Genomic DNA, 25238 nt, shown 5'->3' on the forward strand with positions numbered 1-25238 from the left:
GCTACCTATGCACAGCTTCTTCTCTGTGGAGAATGCAGCTGTTGGGTAGCTGAAGTGAGCCAAAGCTATACCTCTCCTCTAAGAAGTGAGGTATAAATCACATAAGTTAAAAGATTTCTATTTAATTTTAACATTTTACATCAACAAAAATAAAGTTCCTTCTTTAAACAGCTGAACTTCAGTGTATTTATTACATGGTTTTTTCAAATAAATAATACCTACTTACAAAATAGCATCTTTCCTACTCACTTTAAGTTTTTCCTACTTTTTTTTCTCTTTCTCTTTGTAGTAATTCAGAGATACATTATTCAAGGATTCAGTCAGCAGTGACTGCAGGCTAGTCATTGTTGCATTGTGCTTTCTCTGAAATAGCTTGAATTTCACATCCAGATTGAATTAATGATTATCAGGGACTAACACAAAGGGTTAAGTGTTTGTTAATTATTATGATTAATGGGGTTGAATATTGTGTTGAAGTTCCAGATTTTATCTTCATACCTTTCACCAAGATTTTGAGTCATAAAAATTTAAATGTTTTAAACATAAAACCTTAGTTTAATGCAATTTAGTTCAAAGCAGATGTGAATTATTCCCGTTTCCATTCTGCTCTGTCACTAAATTAATTACAGACACTTACAAGGAATTCGTTGAGGCATTTAATTACCTAAAGAAATTTGCGTGGGATAAATGACAAGAGTTACTCAAATCATTATTTGTGGGGAAGCAAGCTGAGAGAAAAGTGGCTTTCCCAAAATGAATCACAACTGTAAGTATCAATAATAATGCCTAGATTCCTTCTACTTCCAACTACTCGGACAGACAGACAGACAGATAGATAGATAGATAGATAGATAGATAGATAGATAGATAGATAGATAGGTAGGTAGGTAGGTAGAGAGTGACCATAAGCACTGTTTCTTGAGACATATTTGAGGTCTTTATGAAAACATCTCTTTTTTTTCTCTAGTCCAACAGGCAACCAGCTAAACTGAACCTACTAACTTGCCAGGTGAAACCTAATGCTGAAGATAAGAAGTCCTTTGACCTGATATCACGTATGTAATTTTTTTCTCTGACTCAGTAATTGTGATTTCTGGGGCTCTACATATCCGTGTCTTCAGATTTTTCAGCATTTTTCTTGCTTTTACTAACCAGGTTTCCTTAAAGTTATCATTTAATGATTCTTTTGAGTTCCAGTGGGTAAACCTCTCTGGAGACCCGTTAGACCTCCTATTATAATTCCTATATTATGTCATCTGCTGGTGAGCATGCATGACTTTCACTAACATCAAATACTGGAGAGGACCCAAGCAATGGAATAGAATCCAGATGCAGAGTGAAATCAATCAATCAGTAAACATTCATCAACTGCCTACTGTGTGTCAGGCTCTATGCCAAGTGTAGGGGATATCAAAAATAGTTAAAATCAGCATAGGATTGTGCTTTAAAATTAGAAAAGAAAAAAATCCGCAGTATTTCTTGGGTGTCTTTGCATCTGTTTTAACCAAAGTTCCAACATCATAGAGTCAAATGAGCACAGTAAAAAGCACTGTGATAAGAGCAGGGGCTCATAACCTGGAGTCCATGAACTCTTTTTTTTTTTAATTTTGATGAATATATTCCAGTGTAATACATTTCCTTATTAATCCTATGTATTTTGTACATTTTGAAACATTATTCTGAGACAGGGGGTCCCTAGGCTTCAGCAGACTATCAGAGAGTGCCATGAGACAAAAAAAAAAAAAAGACTTAAGAATCCCAGGTTTATGGAAGGACTTACTGATGCTGAGTGAGGGGAGCAGAACCAGGAAGACATTATACACAGCAGCAGCTACATGGTGTGATGACTAACTTTAATAGACCTGGGTCTTCTCAACAATGCAAGGACCTAAGACAACTCCAAAAGACTCATGATGGAAAATATTATCCACATCCAGCAAAAGAAGTATGGAGTCTGAGTGCCAATCGAAGGCTTTTTTGTTGTTTGTTTCTTCTTTCTCATAGTTTCTCCTGTTGTTTATAATGCTTCTTTTCAACATGACTAATGTGAAAATAAAGAAAAGAAAAACAATTCTAGGTTCAGTGAGAAGACCACTGGCCTGAGAGCCAGGAGACCTGCTTTTCAGTACTGGCTGTGCTACCACCTTAGTATGTGATCTTGAGTCAGTCACAGCCTCTCAGCCTCAATTCCTTCCTCAGTTCCTCAAATTAAGAAGTTGGACTAGTTGAACTCAAAAATCCTTGTCATCTCGAACATCCTGTGTTCTAAGATCCCTTCCAGTTCCAACATTCTACAGGCTGAGGTTCCAGCATTCTACATAAGGTTCCTTCCATTTCTAATATCTAATTAGATGGTATAATGTATAGAGTACTCTGCCTAGAGGTTGCCAGGAGAAATATCAACAGTCTACTACTCTGATGACAGAAAGTGAAAAGAATTTAAGGAGCATCTTGATAAAGGTGGAAGAGGAGAGTATAAAACCTGGCTTGGAACTTAACATCAAAAACTAAGATCTCAGCAACTGGTCCCATCACTTCCTGGCAAATGGAGGGAGAAGAAATGGAAGCCATGTCAGAAGTCATATTCTTGGGCTCCAAGATAACTACAGATGGTGAATGCAGCCATGAAATTAAAAGATGCTTGCACCTTGCAACAGAAGCTATGACAAGTCTGGACAGCACACTAAAATGCTTGCCAGCGTGGGTTCATATAGTCAAAGCTATGGTTTTTCCAGGAGCAGTGTATGTCTGTAAGAGTTGAACTATAAGGAAAGCTGAGCACCACAAAATCGATGCTTTGGAATTGTGATGCTGGAGAAGACATTTGAGAGCCCCTTGGACAGGAAGGAGATCAAATCAGTCAGTACTTAATGATGCTCATTCGGGCTATTTACTGGAAAGTCAAGTACTAAAGCTGAACCTTAAATACTTTGGCCACATAATAAGTACACAGAACTCATTGGACAAGACCCTGATGTTGGGAACGATTGAAGGCAAAAAAAAGGGGGGATGGGGACTGCAGACAATGAGATAAAGAGATAGTGTCATGGAAACAACAAACATGAACTTGGCCAGACTTCAAGGGGTAGTGCAGGAGAGGGGTCACAAAGAGTCAGACACTACTGAATGAATGACCAAAAAACAACAGAGCCTGAAGTCAGGAAAACCTGACTTCAAATCCTGCTTCAGACACTTACCAGTTCTGTGGTCCTGGGCTAGCTACTTAACCTCTGGCTGCCTCAGTTTATTCAGCTGCAAAATGAAATTGAAGAGCTTACCTCAGAGGGTTATTGTGAGGGGGAAAAGGAGATAATATTTTTAAAGCACTTCTAACAGTGGCACATAGTAGATGTTTAGCAAATGTTTATTCCCTTCCCCATTTTATAGCATTCTATGTTTAAAGGTCTCTTTCAGCTCTGACATGCTGTGGTCTTGAGGGGAACCCATATATAGTGTATCTTCTTCCCTCTACATAACACTGTACTAGACACAGTCCAGACAGATAAAATCGGATCCAGTTGTTACAGTTCTTCAGAAAAGGAGATTCCATATCACTTATCCCATAGTTCACAAACTATCATCTCCTGGTTTTCTCTTGTAGAATACCCTCCTAATGTAATTATAATTAATAATAATATGAATTTGTATCTGTATAGCCCTTTAAGATTTGCAGAGTATTTTATATACCTTATCTCATTTGATTTTCAAAACAATCCTGTGAAATAGGTGCTATTAATTATATCTATTTTATAGATGAGGAAACTGAAGATGAGGGAGATTATGTCTGGAGTCAGCCAGCATATAAATGTTTGGGGAGGGATTTGATTTCAAGTTCAGCATTTTATTCACCTAGCTACCCCTATGAAGGGGACTTTTGATAGCCTCAGATTAAAGGAAGTGGGGAAGATGGCTTTCATGTTGGAGTTCATTGAAGAGGTTGAAAAAATTTTCACTAAAAATGAAAAGAGAGTCAGCCTAATCAGTTTTCCAGGTTTTTTCCTTCCTGTCTAGATGGTTGCCTCTTTACAGGTTTAATCCTATAATTAATTAACAAAGGCAACAAATTCCATAAGGTTCATAGAATCATAGGAATTACAACATATAGTAAACTTAGAAGTCATCTAATCCAGTGGTATCAAACATAAACAGCCATTAAGTGTACTGTAAGGATCACCATAGGTGTATATTGACTTAGAAAATCACATATCAACACTATCTATGTTCTATTGTATTTTTATTTATTTTGTTAAATATTTATCATTTACCTTTTAATCTGCTTCAGCCTCACTCTGGAATGCTATGGGCTGCCTGTTTGACACCAGCTGATGTAATCCAGTTCCTACATTTTGCTGATATTCCGAGTGTTTCAAAAACTTACAAAGGGTATTAGTAACAGATCAGGAATTCAAACCTAAATCCATCCTCTCTAAATCTGGTATATTTGAGCCTCTCCCACAATGATTGCTTTTCCAAAGAATAAGTGGCAAGATGACTAGAGATTCACCATAGGCATGTAGCCATCCACCTTAAACATTTTTGCTATTTCAGAATTGAATTAGAACTCAGGGAAGTAAGACCATGGTCAGTAACATTTTCACTGCAGCGTCACGAAAAAATATGTTTTCATGCCCTTAAGAAATAGTTTTATTACTATTCTATAAATTGATGATGTCCAAGTTTTGACCAAAGCATTTGGGTTAAAATGAGATCAGTTTATCTTTGCATTAAGAATTTATAGTAGAAAAAGACCTTGATTGGAAGTAAGGGAAGCTAAGCATGAATTCTAGCTTTGATCCTTACTTTGTGACATGTTATTTACCTGCTGAGCCTGCATTTTATCATCTATAAAACGAGTGGCTTATGCTAAACCATCTCTGAAGTTTCTTCCAGTTCCAAATTCCATAATCGTTTTGCTGTGTCACTTTTTGCTGGACTTGAAGGTTTGTTTTGTTTGTTTTGTCTCGACCTATGATTTCATCAATATTGAAAACTTCAACCAAGAAAGCTTCCTCTACTCAAGCAGATCAACTACCTTTCTGTTCATTCAAGTCTTCGTTGACTGGGATTCTGCAAGGTGACATGGCTTGTCAAAGGATCACAGGATCATAGAGAGCAGAACTGGAAACCAGAAGTCCAGCCCCCCACCCCCCATTTTACAAATGAAGGCACAGAGACGTTAAATGACTTGCCCAAGGTCACACAGCCAATAAGACTCTGAGGCCAATGTGAACCCTGACTTGTAGTCACAAGATCCTGTGCACTACATCATGCGTCTTCTGTGTTTCATATGACCAGGGAATTAATTGATCATTGGTACTGTTAAATGTCTCGTCTTTAAATTGTAGCATAACACACCCACCCTTTAGATTTAGGAGTGCATTAAGAAGCACAGCAAATTCTGGACTACAGGGACTTGCTTGGCACCACTGAAGCATTTCAAAACAGGCTGCTTCTGCAGCTCTTGACAAGCCTGCTTACACCTTTAGCCCTCATCATCCTCCTTTAACTGATTTAAGATGACTCTGGGAAAGGACTGGCACCTTCCTCAAAGTAGCCTTATTTCACCAGGCAGCAGCTACTGCTTCCTTTAGCTTCTCTGCTTTAGCAGGATAAGTCTGCCTACACGTTACAGCTCTTCTCAGAATTTAATCTCTAGGATGAGTAGAGGGTGATGAGGTCAATGATTTCTTAGAAGAGGAAATTTTGTTTATAAAGGAAAGGAAATGCACACGTAAAAAGAAAATTGAAAGGAGAAGGGGGAAAGAATTGAATTGACAGGAAGGCATTCTTTATTCAGTCACCAAAATCTCTTTGGAAATATGTTAGATTATTATGTGGCATTTGTTTGAATTTTATGCTTCAGAGGGTAAGTATGGACAGATGACTGAGTAGAATTTGTATTGTTCAAAACACCATCAAACTAAGACAGAATACATCCAGTACCTAAAATGGTAACTGATTATTGGGTGTCTTAGAATATGATCTACAATGAAAGGTTCTCTACAGTTTTTCAATATTTTTCCCTTTTTTTTTTTTTTTTTTTTGCTTTTAGATAATAGAACTTACCACTTTCAAGCGGAAGATGAACAAGACTATGTAGCGTGAGTATTTTTTTTTTTTAACAGTTTGATGCACCTGGACAAATTAAAGAAAGCAAACTAGTATTAAGTATTATCCTCTGGGCAAGGTCCTGTGCTGAGAACTAGAAGATACAGAGGTTCATTAACCCTGCCCTCCTGGTATTTATAGTTGTAGGGGAGATAAGATAGAATATACTAAGTACACAGTCATAATGAAAGTTCTGAGTGGAAGAGAGAGATCATTTCTAACTTGTGGGGTAGAAATGGAAAAGAAAAGACATGACTTCCTGGAGTTAGTGCCTCCTGGGCTGGGCCTTGAAGATGCCTGGGATTTCAGTAGGATTAGCAGAAAGGGTGAAAAAACACATAGAAAGAAGGAAGAGTAGGAGAAATTCAGGCAACTGTGAATTAATTAATAATATAATACCATGAATTCAGAGAAGACTTTTCAATTCCAAAAACAAACTTCTGCTTCTTTGGAAGACTCTAGGGATATTAAGACAGATAAGCCAATGGTCCCCTTTCTCAAAGGAACTTCCATTCTATTAGAGCTTATGTTCTACATTTCCTCTAAAGTAAGTATTTTCCCATATATCATTCACCATGAAGTGAATTTCGTGGTTCTGGTTTGGTCTGGATTTGATTTGTTTGTTTTGTTTTGATCAGAAACACCATTCTAGGCACTGCAGAGGATACAGAAGATATGATCTTACTTCAAGAAATTTAAAGGCTATTCATCATTTCCCTAAATAGATCGAGGCCTGTAGTCCATAAAGGTTGTCCATCATTTAAAATCCATAGCCACCATTTATAGAATATCAGAGTTTAAAGAGATCTTAAAAATTATCCAGGCCAACACCTCATTTTACTTGTAAAATATACTCTTTTTTTAAGGCACCTACATAGTCCAAACAGCCTAGCCACAATTGGTTAAGAAAAGCAAGAATGCTTATATGTTGTCTTTCACACACACTTGAATAAATATAGGTAGATATACATATATGTATGTATGTATATGTGTGGAAACGTGTATATATGTACAAATATACATGTGTGTATATACATATATATACTTATATATAGCTTAAGTTTTAAAAACAAGGAGAAGGTTTTAGGGTTTATTATTTGTTTTAAGCAGAGTAGAAAATCAGGGTTTAGAGAACATAAGTACTCCAACCTGGCTAGAATGTATGAGGAAGAATAGAGTTTATGATTCATTTTTAAAAATCTGGACAAAAATATATGTTAAAAACCAAGCTATAACATGCTCTCATTGTGCTGAATATACATGGAAGTCAGAGGAAAAAAAACAGAGGCATAAGACACAAGCTGGGCCCTGGCCTGCGATCCTTGCTCACAGACTGCCAGATCTCTTCCTACCACTCCAGTCTAAATCACTTTCTTCTCTCCACACTGGCCTATTTGTAGCTCTTCAAATAAGACCTTCATCTCCCCTCTCCATGCTTTTGCACTGGATGTCTTCCAGGCCAGGAATTATCTCTCTCTTTACTTCCTCCTCTTACTTCCCCTGGCTTCCCTTAAGATATAGTTCAAGCCTTACCTTCCTCAGGAGCCTTTCCCAGTCCTGCCAGCTTCTTGTGCATTCCCTTCTGTCATTACCTTCCATCTGTTCTATATGTGTGTCCTTATTTACATGTTGTCTCCCTCATTAGAATGTGAATTCCTTAAAAAAAAAAAAAAGTAAAATAAAAAATGGAGTGGAACTAAAATGTATATTTTAAAAAGAATGTAATTCCTTGAGGGCAGGGAATGTTTTTTGCCTTTCTTTGTATCCGCAGCACCTAGGACAATACCTGGTACATGGTAAGCAATGAATAGATGCTTGTTGATGGACACAACATGATAATTAATAAAAGAACCTTTCCAAAGACTTCGGCTTTCTCCCTTGGCTAGTTTTCCCCAAAGTTTTCCTGTGCTGTGTATCACCTGGGAATGAGAAAGGAAGAGACTTGGGCTAAAACTGGAAACTAAGAAAACAAAACAAAACAAAAAGCTCAGGGCGTTGCAGTCTGTACGTTAACATTGTTATTTCTTATGAACACTGACTTCGGATAGCACACGCAACCTTTTTCTCTCCGTAGTTTTACAGATGCCCAATGAGTTGGCATTCTTTCTCCCTTTCTCTTTCTTTCTTCCTCCATCTAGCTCCTCCCTTTTGTTCTCGTTTTCTCAGCCTGTCCTTACATTTCTCTCTTTTTCTCTTTCCCCACATTCTCTTCATTCCCTTCTTTTTTCCTGTTTTTATCCTTTCCCCTCTCCCCTCCCTAGAGGGGCTAGCGCATGCTCTTTCCTTCTTTGTCTCTCTCACATACGCGCACACATTCTGTCTTTCCCCCCCATACACTTGCTCTCTCTTTCTCTCCCTCCCTTCCTCTTCTGATGTGCACATGTGGAGGGTCTGCTTTCTTTGAGCCTATTTTCTTCTCTGCAAACCCCCTAATTGTTTCTCTCTCTGACCCTGAATCTTTTTCTCCCCTCTGCCTCTTAAATCCTTCTGTTTCAGTTTCTTTTTCTTTTTTTCTTTTTTTTTTTTTAAACTTTTAACATTTATTTTCACACAATTTTGGGTTACAAATTTTCTCCCCTTCCCCCCCCCCCCCCAAACCCAAGTTTTCTAATTGCCCCTGTGACCTATCTGCTCTCTCCTCTATCCTCCCTCCCTGCCCTTGTCTCCGTCTTCTCTTTTGTCCTGTAGGGCCGGATAGCTTTCTTGACCCCTTAACCTGTGTTTCTTGTTACCCAGTGGTAAGAACATTACATTTGGTCCTAACACTTTGAGTTCCAACTTCTTTAGCTCCCTCCCTCTCTACCCCTTCCCCTTGGAAGACAGGCAGTTCAATATAGGCCATATCTGTTTAGTTTTGCAAATGATTTCCATACTAGTTGTGTTGTATAAGACTAACTATATTTCCCTCCATCCTGTCCTGTCCCCCATTATTTCTATTTTCTTATGATCCTTTCCCTCCCCATGAGTGTCAACCTCGTATTGCATTCTCCTCCCCATGCCCTCCCCTCTATCCTCCCCCCCATCCTGCTTGTGCCCCTGTCCCCCACTCTCCTGTATTATGAGATAGGTTTTCCTATCAGAATGAGTGTGCATTATATTCTTGCTTTTAGTGGAATGTGATGAGAGTAGATCTCATGTTTTTCTCTTGCCTCCCCTCTTTATCCCACCACTAATAAGTCTTTTGCTTGCCTCTTTTATGAGAGATAATTTGCCCCATATAACTTCTCCCTTTCTCCTCCCAATATTTCTCTCTCACTGCTTGATTTCATTTTTTTTTTTTTTAGTATATGATCCCATCCTCTTCAATTCACTCTGTGCACTCTGTCTTTATGTATGTGTGCGTGTGTGCATGTGTGTGTGTGTACTTCCACCCAGTACCCAGATACTGAAATGTTTCAAGAGTTATAAATATTGTCTTTCCATGTAGGAATGTAAACAGTTCAACTTTAGTAAGTCCCTTATGATTTCTCTTTGCTGTTCGCCTTTTTATGGTTCTCTTCATTCTTGTGTTAGAAAGTCAAATTTTCTTTCCAGCTCTGGTCTTTTCATCAGGAAAATTTGAAAGTCTTCTATTTCATTGAAAGACCATTTTTTCTCCTGAAGTATTATACTCAGTTTTGCTGGGTAGGTGATTCTTGGCTTCAGTCCTAGTTCCTTTGACTTCTGGAATATCCTATTCCATTCCCTTCTATCCCTCAATGTAGAAGGTGCCAGATCTTGTACTATCCTGATTGTATTTCCACAATACTTGAATTGTTTCTTTCTAGCTGCTTGCAATATTTTCTCCTTCACCTGGGAATTCTGGAATTTGGCCACAATGCTCCTAGGAGTTTCTCTTTTTGGATCTCTTTCATGCGGTGTTCTGCGGATTCCTTGAATATTTATTTTGCCTTCTGGTTCTAGAATCTCAGGGCAGTTTTCCTTGATAATTTCGTGGAGGGTGATGTCTAGGCTCTTCTTTTGATCATGGTTTTCAGGTAGTCCCAGAATTTTTACATTGTCTCTCCTGATTCTATTTTCCAGGTCAGTTGTTTTTCCAATAAGATATTTCACATTATCTTCCAATTTTCGAATCTGCGTGGTATGTTCTGAGATATCTGTCTTTCTCAAAAAGTCCAAGGCTTCCATCTGTACCATTCCAGATTTGAGAGATCTATTTTCTTCAGTAAGCTTTTGAATCTCCTTTTCCATTTGGTTAATTCTGCTTTTGAAAGCATTCTTCTCCTCATTGGCCCCTTGCACCTCCCTTGCCAGCTGAGTTAGGCTAGTTCTCAAGGTGCCAATTTCTTCAAGATTTTTTTGGTTCTCCTTTAGCAGGGAGCTGATCTGTTTTTCATGCTTCTCCCTCATCCCTCTCATTTCCCTTCCCAGTCTTTCCTCCATCTCTCTAACTTGATTTTCAAAATTCCTCTTGAGCTCTTCCATGGCCCGAGCCCATTGGGTGGGCTGGGGCGCAGAGTCCTCGATTTCTGTGTCTTTGCCTAATGGCAAGCATTGTTCCTCCCCATCAGAAAGGAAGGGAGGAAGTGTCTTTTCTCTGATAAAGTACCCTTCAATAGTTTTACTTCTTTTCCCTTTTCTTGGCATTCTCACCAACCAGTAACCTGACCTCTGAATGTTCTCCTCACACCCTCCTCGCCTCCTGGTCCTCCCAGCCAGCGTTTGGGGACTGAGATTCAAATGCTGCTTCCCGCCTTAGGATTTTTGGCGGGGGCAGGGCTGCTATTCAGTGTTAAATTTAGTTCCGGTGGTCAGGGGGAGGGCCACCTCTCTGGCTCAATTCCCTCAGGGGGTTTATACACAGACCTTCCACAATGGGTCCAGGCTCCCGTCCGCAGCCGCCTCTCAGCCCCCACCTCCCGGGGGGGCCCGAGCTATGGGGGCACTACGCTCCCCTCTCAACCCGCCAAAGAGACTCTCTCACCTACCCCCGTCAGTCACCTGTTGGTGGGGGGGCCCGTGCAGCTGCTGAAGATCCTGCCTCCGGAGCCCTCTCAGAACTGCGTCTCTTGGAGCCGCGGCGACCGCCGCAGGTCCAGGCTGGGCACCGTGTCTGCAGCGCAACGGACCTTTTGCGAGAGGTTTGCAGGTCCCTCTGTGGGTGTGGGGAGCCGCGTGGCCGCTGGAGACTCCGTTCCGCAGCCCTCTCGGATCTCTTTCCCACGGTGTAGCTGCCGCGGCAGGGCTGCTCTCCTCTTCCCGCCCCGGCGCCCAATCCCCAGCGCGAAGGACCCCCCGCGAGAGGTTTGCAGGTCTCTCTGGAACAGAAATCTCCCTCGCTCCAATATTCCGTGGTCTCTGGGTGCAGAATTCGCCCTGGGTTAGTCCCCTCTAGCCGTTCTGTGGTTTGTGAGTTCGGAGCTATGTGTATGGGCGTCTTTCTACTTCGCCATCTTGGCTCCGCCCCTGTTTCTGTTTCTTTAAGACATGCAAAGCACCGTCTTCTACATGAAACCTTTACTGATCTCCACAGCTAACGACTTCCCTCCAAAACTCCATAGACATTTGGATTTATCTGCTTCATTTTTGTATTTTATATATATACATCCTTGCCGTCCTCCCCATTTAAAGGCATGCACCCTTGGAGTAGAGCTTCTTTTATCCTATGGACTTGTGCCAAGTACAGTGTGTGGTACATAGTAGGTGCTTAATAAATACTTGTGGATTGCTTGATGGAGACAGGTGAAGGACACAGTGAAATGTGGCCAGTGATAGACCACAGAGGAAAATGTTGAAGGTAACATATGCAGTTTTGGGGGGTTTTGTTCATAACAGGAATTTTCCCATAGAATAGATATGGATGTTTCTAAAGACGGACTTTACTATTTATAAAAGTATTTCAGAATCTGTTATGTGAAGAATGATTAGACTTGTTCTGGGTCCTGGAGAACAGATATAAGAGTGAAAGGTTGAAGTTGTAAGAGCAAATTGAGGCTAAAGAGATCAGTGAGAGCTATGCAAGAGTGGAATGGTCTGCTTCAGGCCATGAAAGGCTCCCCAGCATTACTGGTTTCCATGCAGAGTCTGGAGGACCATTGTGATGGTCTCCTGCTGAGGGCATTCTTTCCTGTTCAGGTACAGGTTAGACTCCATGCCCATTTGAGTCCCCTTCAATACCTGAAGTGCTGAGATTCACCTAGTCAACAGATCTTTGCATTTTCACTATCTCTATGCGTACTTGACTCCTCCATTTCGTTTCTTTTTCCTGAGAATCAGTCATTTATTAAACACTGCTCTGGGCCCTACAGAGATTATTTTCTCTTTCTCATTCCTTTGTTTGAAATTTCTGTCCATTGCTTTTCTTTGAAATTTCTCCTCAAAATTTTTAAAACACAATTCCTGGTTTTTGAAAAAGAAACTGTTCTAGGTCTCTTTTATTTTTTTGTTCTGCTTAATTATCTAATCATTCAGATAGTTGATGAATTTTAACTTTTGCTTCTTTTTGTTCTCAGGGCCTTATTTTGTTTCACCCCTATTAATATCCCCCATAGCTTCCTACATACCTCTGGTGCTTTGGAGTTTGGGGGGGGGGGGGGGTGAGAAGCAACAGATTTCTTTTCAAAGCCTTGTCATAGATTCCTTTCTAGCCTCCCCTGCTTCTTGTCCCCTTTTGATGGTCTCTGCTTTTTTTTTTCTGTCATGGTTTTTACTCTTAACCCTTCTCGTTTTCCTGCTTTCCCCTACGTCTCTATCCTAAACGTAGTTTGAGTTTGGAACGTTGGAAACAACAATGTTTTTATAATCACAAAATCTAGGTTCAGATCTTGACAGTTGCTTACTTTCTGTATAACTTTTGGCAAGTCACTTAAATTGTGGGATTCAGTTTCTTGATCTTTAAAGTGAGAGGACTGGACAAGATACCCTCTAATTTCCCTTCCCACCCGAAAGCCTGCAAGGTATGAACTGAGGGCCACCACACTATCCACAGACTCTAATTAAGGTGGAAAGTGACTTTCCAGGTAGCTCCCGTCAGAACATTCATGCAAGATAAATAAATGGAACCACAGTCAACTCAGGTTTAAGCTCTGAAGTTTATTGAGTTGCCCTGTCAGATACTTTTTAATTGTACATTAAAGGATGACGATGAGTCGCTCCCAAAGTTCTAAAACATGGCCATCTCTCCCCCTGAGGGTGGTAGCCCTTCTTTATTCAAGTCCTTGTTTTCATCTGCTGGTTGCATTGGTAGCAATGAGCTGAAGAGATCGCCACCTAGGGTATGCAGTAGAAGTTGCAACTCTTGTAACCAAGGATGAGAGGCTAGCTGGAAACGACCTTAGCGTTTGTTTACTACAATCCCTTCGTTATATTCATGAGACTCAAAAAGATTAAGAGGCTCCCCCAGGTTGTGAAGTTAGTAGCCAGAAGAGAGATGGGATGCAACCCCATCCCTCTGACCTCATGGCCCATCTTCTTTCTAGAAAGGAGTACCGTGACTCCAAAATGTTTGTTTTCCTTTCTTACTGAGGATGTTTCTCATTTAGAGAATCAGCATTTTGGTTCAAATTAGCAGGAAAAGGGATTCATATATCTTTTGCGTAAACACCAAAAGAAAATCCAAACCTTTATTTTCAGAAGGAGGTGTTATTGACTGGATATAAATGTAATTTTGAAGACATATCTGTTATTTCCAACTCTTTATAATTAGCTTGATCATTCACCTTAATAGGTGTTTTTATGAGTAACTAAATAAATAGAAACAAAAAATTAAATGCTTACTCTTTGTAAAGCATTGTACTAATCTAATTTTTCTATCTCTGTGGCCACTAGTATATGCCCCTGTTGTGTGAAAGGCACTTGCTTACTGTTGTGTGCTAAGGTTACTGAAATAAGACAGTTCCTGCCTTCCAGGAGCTTTTAGTCTAGTAACATGAATAAAATTTATTTGTTGTCGTTGAGTCATTTTCAGCTATGTCTGACTCCTCCTGACCTCATTTGAACTTTTCTTGGCAAAGATACTGGAGTGGTTTGCCATTTTCTTCTCCAGTTCATTTTATACATGAGGAAACTGAGGCAATCAGGGTTAAATGACTTGCCCAGGGTCACACAGCTAAGTAAGTGCCTGAGGCCAGATTTGAATGTAGGAAGATGAGTCTTCCTGATTCCACAGCTCTGCACTCTCCACTACATCACCTAGCTGCCTCAAATAAGACTTTTTTTTAAAAGAAACTGACAATATTAATAATTCACACTTTTGCTTATAGTCTAATACCATGAATGACATACATAATGATTGGTATTTTGTTTTTTAAAGAAACCAATGGTAAATAATAATTCATACTTTTGCTATTTCTTCTTGAGTTTTCTAAAGTTCTTTCCTCAGAACAACCCTGTGAGTCTCAGGAAACATTTATTAAGCTCCTACTATATGCCAGGCACTGTGTTTATTTTTGTGGATACAAAGAAAGGCAGAATTCCCTGCTCTCAGGGAATTCACAATTTAATGGGTTGAGAAAACATGCAAACAGCTCTACACTGTGAATTGGCTTGTTGCATAAACTATAAAGAGAGATCTAGGCAAAACCACATGAGAAATTTGAAGATTGTTATCTTCCTGAAGGCCTGGCTTTTAGTCCTTTACTCTACTTATCCCATATTCTCTCTCTTTGCTAACCATTTCCTTCTCAGCCTGTTGCTGAATGAGACTATTTTTGCAAAATAATAAGGTTATAAAATATTAGCACCAGACTGGACCTTAGGCCAACACTCTCAGTTATAGATAAGGAAACTAAAAGCCAAACAGGTAAAACAGCTGTCTTCCTTGGTAATGGTGGACTTGTGTTCCCTTTGACCTCTCTTTCGGAGTCACTATCTCATCTCTCCAGAAAATCAAAATGATAGCAATTCACTTCCCAGCTACAAAATTCTGCATGTACATTACCTCACTTTAATCCTCACAGTGATTGTGGGAGGTAAATAGTACAAGCAGTGCCATTGCAGTTTTACCTGTGAAGAACCAGGACAAAAGGACATTTGTGGTGTGTCTCCTTTGGCCCAGTTTGTTGGTTTGGTTTTTGTAATGATTTTCATTTTCTCATTTCTGTTACTTTCACTTTATTCATTCTCTCTTCTTATTTCCTTTCTTTCCCAAAGATTATCAAAATTTTTATTCAGTCTTCTCTTCCCTCCCCCTTTTTCTCTCTGTCCTTTTCCACACTGATTTTAGAAACCCTTAGTCATGATTATGGATCATGGATTATAGTTAGAACTGGAGAAGACCTTGGCAGCCATGTAGTCTGACCCTTCTATTTTACGGATAATGAAACTGAGGGGCAGAGAGATTAAGGAACTTGTGCATTGTCACAGAGGTAAAAAATATAAAAGCTGGAATTTCAGCCTAGGTCCTCTGACTCCCAATTCAATGTAATTTTTTTCCTACTGCACTGTATAGGGTGTTTATTATCTATGTACATCCCTGTCTAAAATAATGCAAGGATGAGATAAAAAGGTTGCTCTCTTTTTTGAACGCCCTCCTTTTTTTTTGGTTTTGAAACAGGTGGATCTCAGTATTGACAAACAGCAAAGAAGAAGCCCTAACCATGGCCTTCCGAGGAGAACAGAGCACTGGAGAGAACAGCTTAGAGGACCTGACCAGAGCCATCATTGATGACATCCAGAGGTTACCTGGGAATGATGTCTGCTGTGATTGTGGCTCATCAGGTATTCTAGCCATGGCTTCTTCTTTTTCTCTGCCAATTAACTCCATTTATGAAGGATTTTTTCCCCAAAGTTTGAGTTAACTTTGCGAACTTCCTTTCTGTTTCTGTTGAATACTAGATCATTTAGTTGTCTGAAAGGCCAGTCTTTTTTTTGTGTCCTACAGAAACCGTGGTTATTCAAGCCTCTGCTTTTTCCTATAGGCTGTTCTTCATGCCTAGAAAGGCCTCCACTCTTTGCTGTATCACCCCCAAATTAATCGCCATTCAGAGCATCCCCCTCAACTTTTCTACCCTTTATCGATCTCTGTCTTCTACAAGTTTCTTTGTATTTTCTAGCATCTGTGATCTGCACCAGACTTGATAGCACAGTCATCTTCTCTTATTTCTCCATATGTGTAATCCCAACAAGATTATAAACTCTTTAAGGGAGGGAACTTGTTTTATTCCTCATAATAATAACTCAGTAGTGCACATTTATAAAACTCTTTATGGTTACAAAGTCCTTTTACTTGTATTACCTGAAAGAGTATGTCAGCCAACTCCCCTGTGGCTCCACTCACCTAATTTTCCTAGACAACTATCCCACCCTGAGCAATGCTCTCCCGTAGATGCCACTTCCTATTAAAATATATTCTTGAAAGTGGAGGAACTCTCCATGCTTTTCTATTTGTTTCCCCAATATTTAGCACAGGAGCACACAGTCATTATTCAGTAAACGCTCTATTATTCATTCATTTGCTCATTAATACATACATGATCTCATTTCAGAGCCATACTTAAGGGGCTAGTACAGATATTATCCCCACCTTATAAGTGAAGAAACTGAAGCCTCGAGACAAGTGATTTGTTAGGGATACCCATCTCATTAGTTACAGAGCTGCCAAGTCCAGCATCCTTTCCATTCTACCAACCTGCTCCTCTATTTGTATATGTAATGTGGGCAGACCAGTTTATCTTACATAAGCAGTATGCACACACCTTTCCATAATGGTTAACAGTGGGACATGCGGTGAAAGGAGGTTTGGGGTCACAAGGCCTGGATTAGAATCTAACCTTAGATATTAATTAGCTGTATGACCATAAGTGAGACACATAACCTCTCAATGTTTCAGTTTCTTCATCTACAAAATGAATATACTAATTCTTCCACTTCCTGTTTCACAGCCTTGTGATAAGGAATATGTTGTGTAAACTTTAAAGTGTGAGCCAATATTGTATTTCCCAGTGTGTCAAGCATAAATCTTTACACAAATATAGGCCTTCAAGAAAGATTAGTCGCCAAGAAGTTTGACATTTAAAATGGGTATATTTGATTCAATAACACAATTTTTGGCTGCCTAGAAAAAAAAAATGCTTCCCATTATCTCTGTGTTCCTGGGAGTTTCAAAAAGGCTTTTGTCCTCTGGATATGTTCATTACTTAACAGCTGTCTTATTATCAGCAGAAGCTCCGTGGAGAAGCCATAGCCAGGACTGATAGGTTAATGCTGGTTGTAGTTTATAGGTTAATGCTAGCTGTAGAATCCTGTCCCCTGTGAACAGCAGTTAATAGCTATACCATCCATCATTGTCATGGAACAGGGAGCAATGGGGAAATGGTACTTTTTTGAAGCCTCCAAGAATTTATCACAACAGACACTTCAGGGGGATCATCTTTCCTTTTTTTCTCACGGATAATCAACAAAGACATCTAATCCTAATTTTGTGTTGCATGGAAAAATCATGGGCTTTTTCCTTTGTTTTAGTTTTCATTTAAAAATTATGTATTATTTTCCCTGTCAAGTGTTTAGATATTTATAAAAAGCATTCAGATTAACATGGTAAGATATAGTTTTTTCCATGTTAATTTCTATCATTATAGTTCTTAAACATTTTAGTGATAGACCTTCCCAAAGAAACAAGAGTCCTTGAAAGTAACTTTTTAACATGCAGAAGAGAAAACTGAAAGAAATTCCAAGGAAAGCACAGACAAGCAGGACTTATTTGAAAGTAGCATGTTGAATTAACTATACACACACACACACACACACACACACACACACACATACACATACATATAGGCACATATGTTAAAATATACGTGGAAGGGATTTGCTCTTGGAGAAGGGATATTCATTAAGGTCAGAATTGTTTCTCTAATTAAAAAATAATTCTAACCCTCTTTTACTAGGGGAGGTAGTAAAGTGGAGGCTCATTGGACATAGAGCCAGGTGGTCCAGGTGGTGAATCTGCCCCTCACTCACTCCTCCTTTGTGACCCTGGGCAGGACTCATCACTGGGTTTAAACTCTGTCTCTACTTAATATGGAATTTTGTTACCTCAACTTTTGGAGCCTCAGTTTTCCTATCTAGAGTGGAGGTTATTAACCTTTTTATGTGTCATGGACCCAACTGACAAACTGGTGAAGCTTAAGGACTCCTTAGAATAATGTTTTTAAATGCATAAAATAAAATACATACTATTACAAAGGAAATCAATATTATCATAGAATGATCAAAATATTTTTTAAAAAAGTTCACAGATCCCAGATTAAGAACCCTTGAATTAAATTCTCCAAGGACCTTCCTAATTCCAAATCTTACAATCCCATGACCTCTCTGTCTCCTGTAACCTCATCTGTAAGATGAAGGAGTTTAGACTAGATAACTTCTAATGACCTTTCCAGTAAATACTCTAGTTCTGCTATTTTCAGTTACACATTTTTATAATACTTCAAAGTACAGGTCTGGTTCTGTTTTCAGTTGAAATTTATCAGCCACTTCCAAAATGAACTGTGCACTAAAATGTTTTGCTTCACTGTGTCTTTAAATCTTTTTTTTATAGAACCCACATGGCTTTCAACCAACCTGGGTATTTTGACCTGTATAGAATGTTCTGGAATCCATAGGGAAATGGGGGTTCATATTTCTCGTATTCAGTCTTTGGAATTAGACAAATTAGGAACTTCTGAACTCTTGGTAAGTTGTTTTCTGTACTTTGGAAAGATTTCAGTGTGTTAACATAAAGATGAAATTCCCTTTTGTGGTTCTTTATATTCTAGGGTTTTTTAAGTTTCTGCCAGCTACTTGTTCAAAGAGTTGAGTGGATTTTTATATAGATACTCTGTGACATTGTAATTTGTATGCTAAGTGAAATCGAGAGTTTCCTTCTTCTCTTGAATAAATGGTGAATCACTAATTGCCCTATAGTATCTTGACTGTAAAGTCAAAAGTTAGCCAAACTATGATGAATCTGAAGGAGCTTGAAGGATCTTCCCTTAAAATGCTCAATTTAATCTTTATATTATAATTTATTACACATCAGATATTTATTTTAAAGTTTAGTATTTCAAATGTTTCTAAGCTTATAAATTGTATGTATGTGTATATGATTGTAAAGTGGGAGGGAAACTGAGCTGTCTTGTGTTTAAACTCCCTAATAGCTTTTTTTAAAAGAAGGAATTATAGAGTTTTAATCAATCAGAAGTCATTTTAACCACTAGGAAGTCATGTATGAATATAGAGTTTCTTGTTAAATCATCGCTGTAATAACTTGTCCTGGTATGAATCATCAGAAACTCACTTCCTCCTTAATCCTTTCTTCAGGGAACAGATGGTACGATACTTGATGTCATAGTTCATAGATTTATAAGGTTAAACAGTCATGAGAAATGTATCATGTTATCAAAGATTTTTTTAATTATTGAGAAATCCTCCAGTTGGAATCTTCCTCTGCCCCCTTCACAACCCTAAATTATTCCTTTAGAGCTACTTTTAAGTTAAACATTAAACAGAGTCTAGTGGTGAGCCACATTTTTATTATCTTCTACACCGGCCCTAATTGTGTCAAGATACCCTCTTGGCATCTCCTACCTATTCTTTGACTTGTAATTAGATCTTGTATAATTACCTGACACCTCCTAAAACTACTCGGTCTTACATTTGCCACATCCCGTTCCTTCTCTTTCCACTCCTGTTCCTCACAGGATTATGTTTTTAAATGTAAATATAGAAATATAATAAAATATATATTTGAAACCATAAGCTAATAACATATATGATGGAGAAAAGGTAGAAGAATTCTTATTAAGAATAAATTTTAAACATGGATTTCTACTCTTGCCACTCCTATTTTGCTGTGGGAAAAAGTCTTTCCCTCCAATCTCCATTATTTACTTATCTCATTCTACTTAACAGGAAAACTGTTAGTGGTCCTATCTTAAGCCCCTACTAGACGGCAATCTTGAGAGTCTAGATATTAGTTATTCATCTTTGAGTCCTTCACAAAATGCAATGCTTTGCACACAACATGTACACAGTTGGCATTTGTTGACAAAATTGTATGTATTCTTCACAAAATTGTGGGAAATACATCATCTGGCTTTCCAAAAGTAAATAATAGCGATGTTTAAGACCAGTAGGAAACGGAGACTACTACGTCTTGTTTTGTGTTTCTGTTACAGCTGGCCAAGAATGTAGGAAACAATAGTTTTAACGAAATTATGGAAGGGAATTTACCCAGTCCCTCCCCAAAGCCCACTCCTTCAAGTGATATGTAAGTAATTTTTAAAAATTAAATTGTTTTTCTTTTATCCACTCTTCCTACTCTCCAAAAGTTCTCAAGTTTGTTTCCATTGAGGAACCAGTTATTAGGAAATGCAGGTGCAAAATATCCCTTCAAACTTAGGCTCAGATTCTCATCTAAAAAAACCTTTAGAAACATTGGAAGAAGTCTACTAGGAAACATTTTGTCCATATTATTCTAATTTCTTTTTAATGATAAAGAGCTCATTATTTGATTTTGATTGAATGATACTGGATGTTATAGGCTTGCCTTGTTATACGTAACATTAAAAGCATCTGCTTATGACAACAATGTTTTATTAACAAAGTAGAATTGTGTGCATAATGTGTATCACAACATAAAAGGGAGATGCTTTACTGAGAAGTGTGCTTCTCAGGATCTTTAGCAACAGGACATTCACTTGCCTTGTATGGATAAAGACTAGCCCTGCTTAGAAGTAGGTCTAGATGACTACTAAGGCTTTTTTTCTGAGCTGCCAACCCATTTAGAGTCAGTCATGAAACGTTTGAGATCATCTGGTCCAATCTTCTCACTGGACAGATGAAGAAACTGAAGCCCATAAGGGGAAAGGTCACAAAGATGTTGGAAAGCTGCCAGCTCTCTTGACCTTCAAATTGAGTGCTTTTTCTGAAAGCCTTTCCTGGAGATTCTTCCCCAGTCTAAATATGTTGGTTGGATCTCACTAATCTAGTCACTCAGTATGTGTTTGTTCTTGAAAAGTGTCTATTAGTCCATCAGATGAGTCTGTTAGCCCATCAGTTGAAATAAAGAACATGGAAAACTATAGATTTATTTAATTTCACTTATGCTACATCTGAAACCAGAAAACCAGATAATTAATATTTTGACCACCATTAAGGAGAGAAGGATTGCAATCTGAAGTGCTGGAGAGACTACTACAATCACAGATCCGTGAAGTATCTATCACGAGTAGGCTGCCACGCAGTAAGCATATTAAAGACGTCTTCAGAGAAATGCATAAGCAGATAGTCTGGTCACATCTTGATAGTGAAGGATAGCCTATGGACAATCTCTTTGTTCCATAGTATCATCACAGTTTCAATAAAAATCAAGAAAGACCCAGAACACATTAGGTGGAATACTTCTAATAAGCTTATGGGAGAATAAGGATAAGATTCACAGTGATCCTAAGCATGGATAGGACACACACCTTGCTCCACCTTCAAACCAAACTTTTCTTACAGCTCACACATGACACTTCTTCTCCTGTTTCCATACCTGTGTGCTGGCTGCCCACATTCCCACCTCACCTCCATCTCTTAGCATCCCCAGTCTCCTTCAATGTTCCCCTGGTGTTACTTTATATATGAAGCCCTGCTAGGGCCTCTCCCACTCAAATCCCCTTGTCTATATTTTATATATATTTTCTGTGTAGCTCCATAAGCTGCTGTAAGCTCCTTGAGGGACTATATTTTTGTGTCTTTATCCTCAGCATTTGACACAGTTCTTGACATGTAATAGACACTTAATATTTGTGAACTTGATCAATAAGATCACAAATCTATTTAAGCATAATTTTTTAAATGTTCTTTTCCAAACAAAAGACCTATTTTCTTAAAAATCTTCAAAGCAGAGAAGCTTCTTCATTACCAAAATGGCAATGATGTTGTAGTTCACTTCCAGAATATACTGTATGCTGCACATAGCGTACCAACACTCTCCCTTCCTTCCCTGTGGAAACTGACTTCTAAGAAAAGTTTCTATATCTTATGCATACTGTACCTAAGTCACATGTCCAAAAGATGCAGGGGAAAGCTAAACTATACTTGCAGTCATCTGGGAAATTCTTCCAACCCAGCCGACTGTGAACAGCAAAAAAAAGACTGAGAGTTGTACTCTGAAAGCATATTTTCAAGAAGACATCCATGAAATCACGGGCCATTAAGCAGAGTCAGCAATGCACAGCATTCCAGTGACCAGCCAGACAAAGAGGAAGAACCATATTCTCCCTGGGGAAGGATAGACCTCTGTAGCCAACTCTGATCTAGAAGAGAGAGGTATCAACCTCATTGCAGGCATGGTTGACAGATGTTGGGAAGCAGCAGTAGCTGCAGTTAGACCAAGTTGAGTTTTAGTAATTAAAAATAGGGAATGGCTCATTTGGAACAAGCTAATTCTATATGTCATAGAGAAAGTAACCGAGTCTCTTCATATATATACACTTTACAAAGGATTTTTGTCTTAGAATAGCCTTTTCAGCCACAACAACATCATTAAAACATTAGTATCTTCACACAGGAGACCACTATGTGCACTTTTCAACAAAATATTTTTCATAGATTCATCATGGTATATTAAAAATAATAAACAGAAGAAGCCAGCATTTTCAAAGCACTTTAAGGTTTACAAAGTACTTTACATATGTTATCTTATATCATTTGGATGCCCTGGATTTGGAATCGAGATCTAGGTCCAATCCTAACAAGCTTCTAACCTTGGGCAAGTAAACTTCCTCATCTATAAAATGACAGAGTTGGACTCATTGTTCTCTAAGTTCTCTTGTAGGTCTACAATTTTATGATTGGTATATAATTCATCCTCTATGCTTTTCTATATTGTTTTCTATTTTATGTTTTTGTATTTGATTATTTAGCTATTTTCCTGCCTCATTTATTATATTCAGTTCTGTTTAGTTTTAAGTTATATGGGAAGGTAATATTCAGTCTTCTAACTGGAAAATGAGTATACTATAAAAGTATGTAGTTTTTACAGTGGGGAACCTTGTTTGTACAGTAGTACTATCTCATTGAAACTACTTTTCTGTTTCCTAAAAGAGATGTTTGCATGTGTATAATATCCTCAGTCTTGAGAAGGAAAGAGATCATGGTGGACAGAAAACCAGCCTTAGAGTCAGGAATACCTGAGTTCAAGTCATTCCTCTGATACATAAATAATTATAAGACCCCAGGCAAATAATCCAATCTCTTATTGCTCCAAGCAACTATCTAAGAAAAACTATAAATTACAAATAAGTTGCTGACCAATATCAGTAGAGTTTCTGTAATAGAAATTTCCTATATTAATGAAATTACAGGGGCAACAAATCTCTACCTCTGATCCCCAATCAAAAAGCAAACAAAAAACTCAACCCCATTATTGTTCCATAGAAGATAACCTCATTCAAAATGCAATAACAAATCCTTTTGTTTTAGGACTGCACGTAAAGAATATATCACTGCAAAGTATGTAGATCATAGGTTTTCCAGGAAGACCTGTTTATCTTCATCTGCTAAGTTGAACGAACTACTTGACGCCATCAAATCTAGGGATTTACTTGCACTAATTCAAGTCTATGCAGAGGGGGTAGAACTAATGGAGCCACTATTGGAGCCTGGACAGGTAAGGTATTCTATACTAGAAAATTTGGAACAGAATTTACTGGTTACAAAGGAGAAAAGAGATTTGCTTTGCAGATGACTCCACAAAATGGTAAAATTCTAATATCTCGCATTTCACATTTTTAGGAGCCAGGTGAAACAGCCCTTCATGTTGCAGTCCGAACTGCTGACCAGACATCTCTCCACTTGGTTGATTTTCTTGTACAAAACTGGTATGGTTTGTTTTCAGTATTGACTCAACTTAAAACATCAGCAGAATTTTTTCATAACCATTAGTCTCACCACCTACAGGTGTAATCTCTTTGTGTAACAGATTTTGCCTTGGAGAATTTTGTACAAATCAGATATTATCAGTAAAGGGGTCTCACCATCTTGAAATCTGAAGTGAAACATTTTGTAAAGAAAACAATCATTTTGTAAAATGGATGACGATCCCCAGATTAATGTTTTATACAATTCAGATTTTGATGTTGCTAGATTTGTTGGAAATAAGTATTCAAATTTTGCATTCACAAAGAATAGTACGTTAGCCATGAAAATGCTCCACACGTTTTGACTGCTACCATAATGCTAATGGACTTTGAAGTATTTTTTGTGAGCTAATAAATAAGAGTGGGAGCAAAGAAAGAGAGAGAGCATCCAAGATGGTTCAGGATGATATTATGGTGAAGAGTCAAAACCTTAATGCTTTAACCTACACGGTTCTCAATAAGGGTGATAGAAATGCTTTGAAAAGAAAAAACTCCTGTGCAAATGTTTGAAGATTTTATAAAAGATGAGGCTGAAATGATACTACATTTCCTTAAGTCCAAGGAAATAGAAGAAAAGGAACTGTATAGTAGTAGGAAGCTGGACTAAGTTTGTAGAGGTGTTCCATTTTTTATTGTGCAAGTAATTTGCTTGGTGACCTTGGGCTCTTCATCTTTCATGTCTCATTTCCATGATCAGAAAACTGCAACAGTTGGGCTAAATGATCTCTAAGTTAGTTCCTTTGGTATGCAATGATTATGGAGGAAGCTGCCAAGAGGTTAGTGTGGAAATGACAAAAGTATAGGGAAAAAAAACAGCTTGAAAGAGTGGTAAGTGTGAAATATATATAAGATTGAAACTGAGTCAGTGAATAAATTCAATGAATTTATGACATCAATGAATAAAAATTATATAAAGCAGAGAGAGAGAGAGAGATCATTTAATAACTGCTTACTATGTACAAGGCAGTGTCATGGCAGCAACAGTTGGCAAAAGATATTCATTTCTGCTTCTACAGTAGTAAACAGCATAACATTCCAGCAGCATAAAGATAACTGAGGAAATATTGAAGTCCCAGTTTTATATTGATTTGAACAACAAAAACCTATTTTGTTTAATCCAACTTGAACAGAAATATCAATTTACTTGTAAATTAGAAAATACAAATTTATTCTCACTTCATTTCGTTCTTGAACCTCTAACTAATGAGCCAACCTTTGTTTTTGAAGCTTATGAGCATCTCTCAGAAAGCATGTCAACAGTTCAGTGTTTTTGAAGGCTTATTATAGAATACCTGTCCCTCT

At 38.3% G+C, this 25238-nt stretch overlaps 1 protein-coding gene across 6 annotated transcripts in view; it reads left to right on the plus strand.

The window, feature by feature from the left end:
* ASAP1 (ArfGAP with SH3 domain, ankyrin repeat and PH domain 1) overlaps positions 1-25238 on the plus strand; it is a 483861-nt gene that overhangs the window by 414684 nt on the left and 43939 nt on the right. For all 6 annotated transcript variants that reach the window (XM_072603062.1, XM_072603061.1, XM_072603063.1 and 3 more), the window contains 7 exons: positions 968-1055; positions 6053-6101; positions 15602-15765; positions 18587-18720; positions 20205-20296; positions 23500-23686; positions 23812-23897. In XM_072603062.1, coding sequence (XP_072459163.1) covers positions 968-1055; positions 6053-6101; positions 15602-15765; positions 18587-18720; positions 20205-20296; positions 23500-23686; positions 23812-23897 — 800 coding nt within the window. The remainder of the gene's footprint in view (positions 1-967; positions 1056-6052; positions 6102-15601; positions 15766-18586; positions 18721-20204; positions 20297-23499; positions 23687-23811; positions 23898-25238) is intronic.

Source organism: Notamacropus eugenii, chromosome 4 (genome assembly GCF_028372415.1).
Source record: "Notamacropus eugenii isolate mMacEug1 chromosome 4, mMacEug1.pri_v2, whole genome shotgun sequence".
Classification (NCBI taxonomy): domain Eukaryota; kingdom Metazoa; phylum Chordata; class Mammalia; order Diprotodontia; family Macropodidae; genus Notamacropus; species Notamacropus eugenii.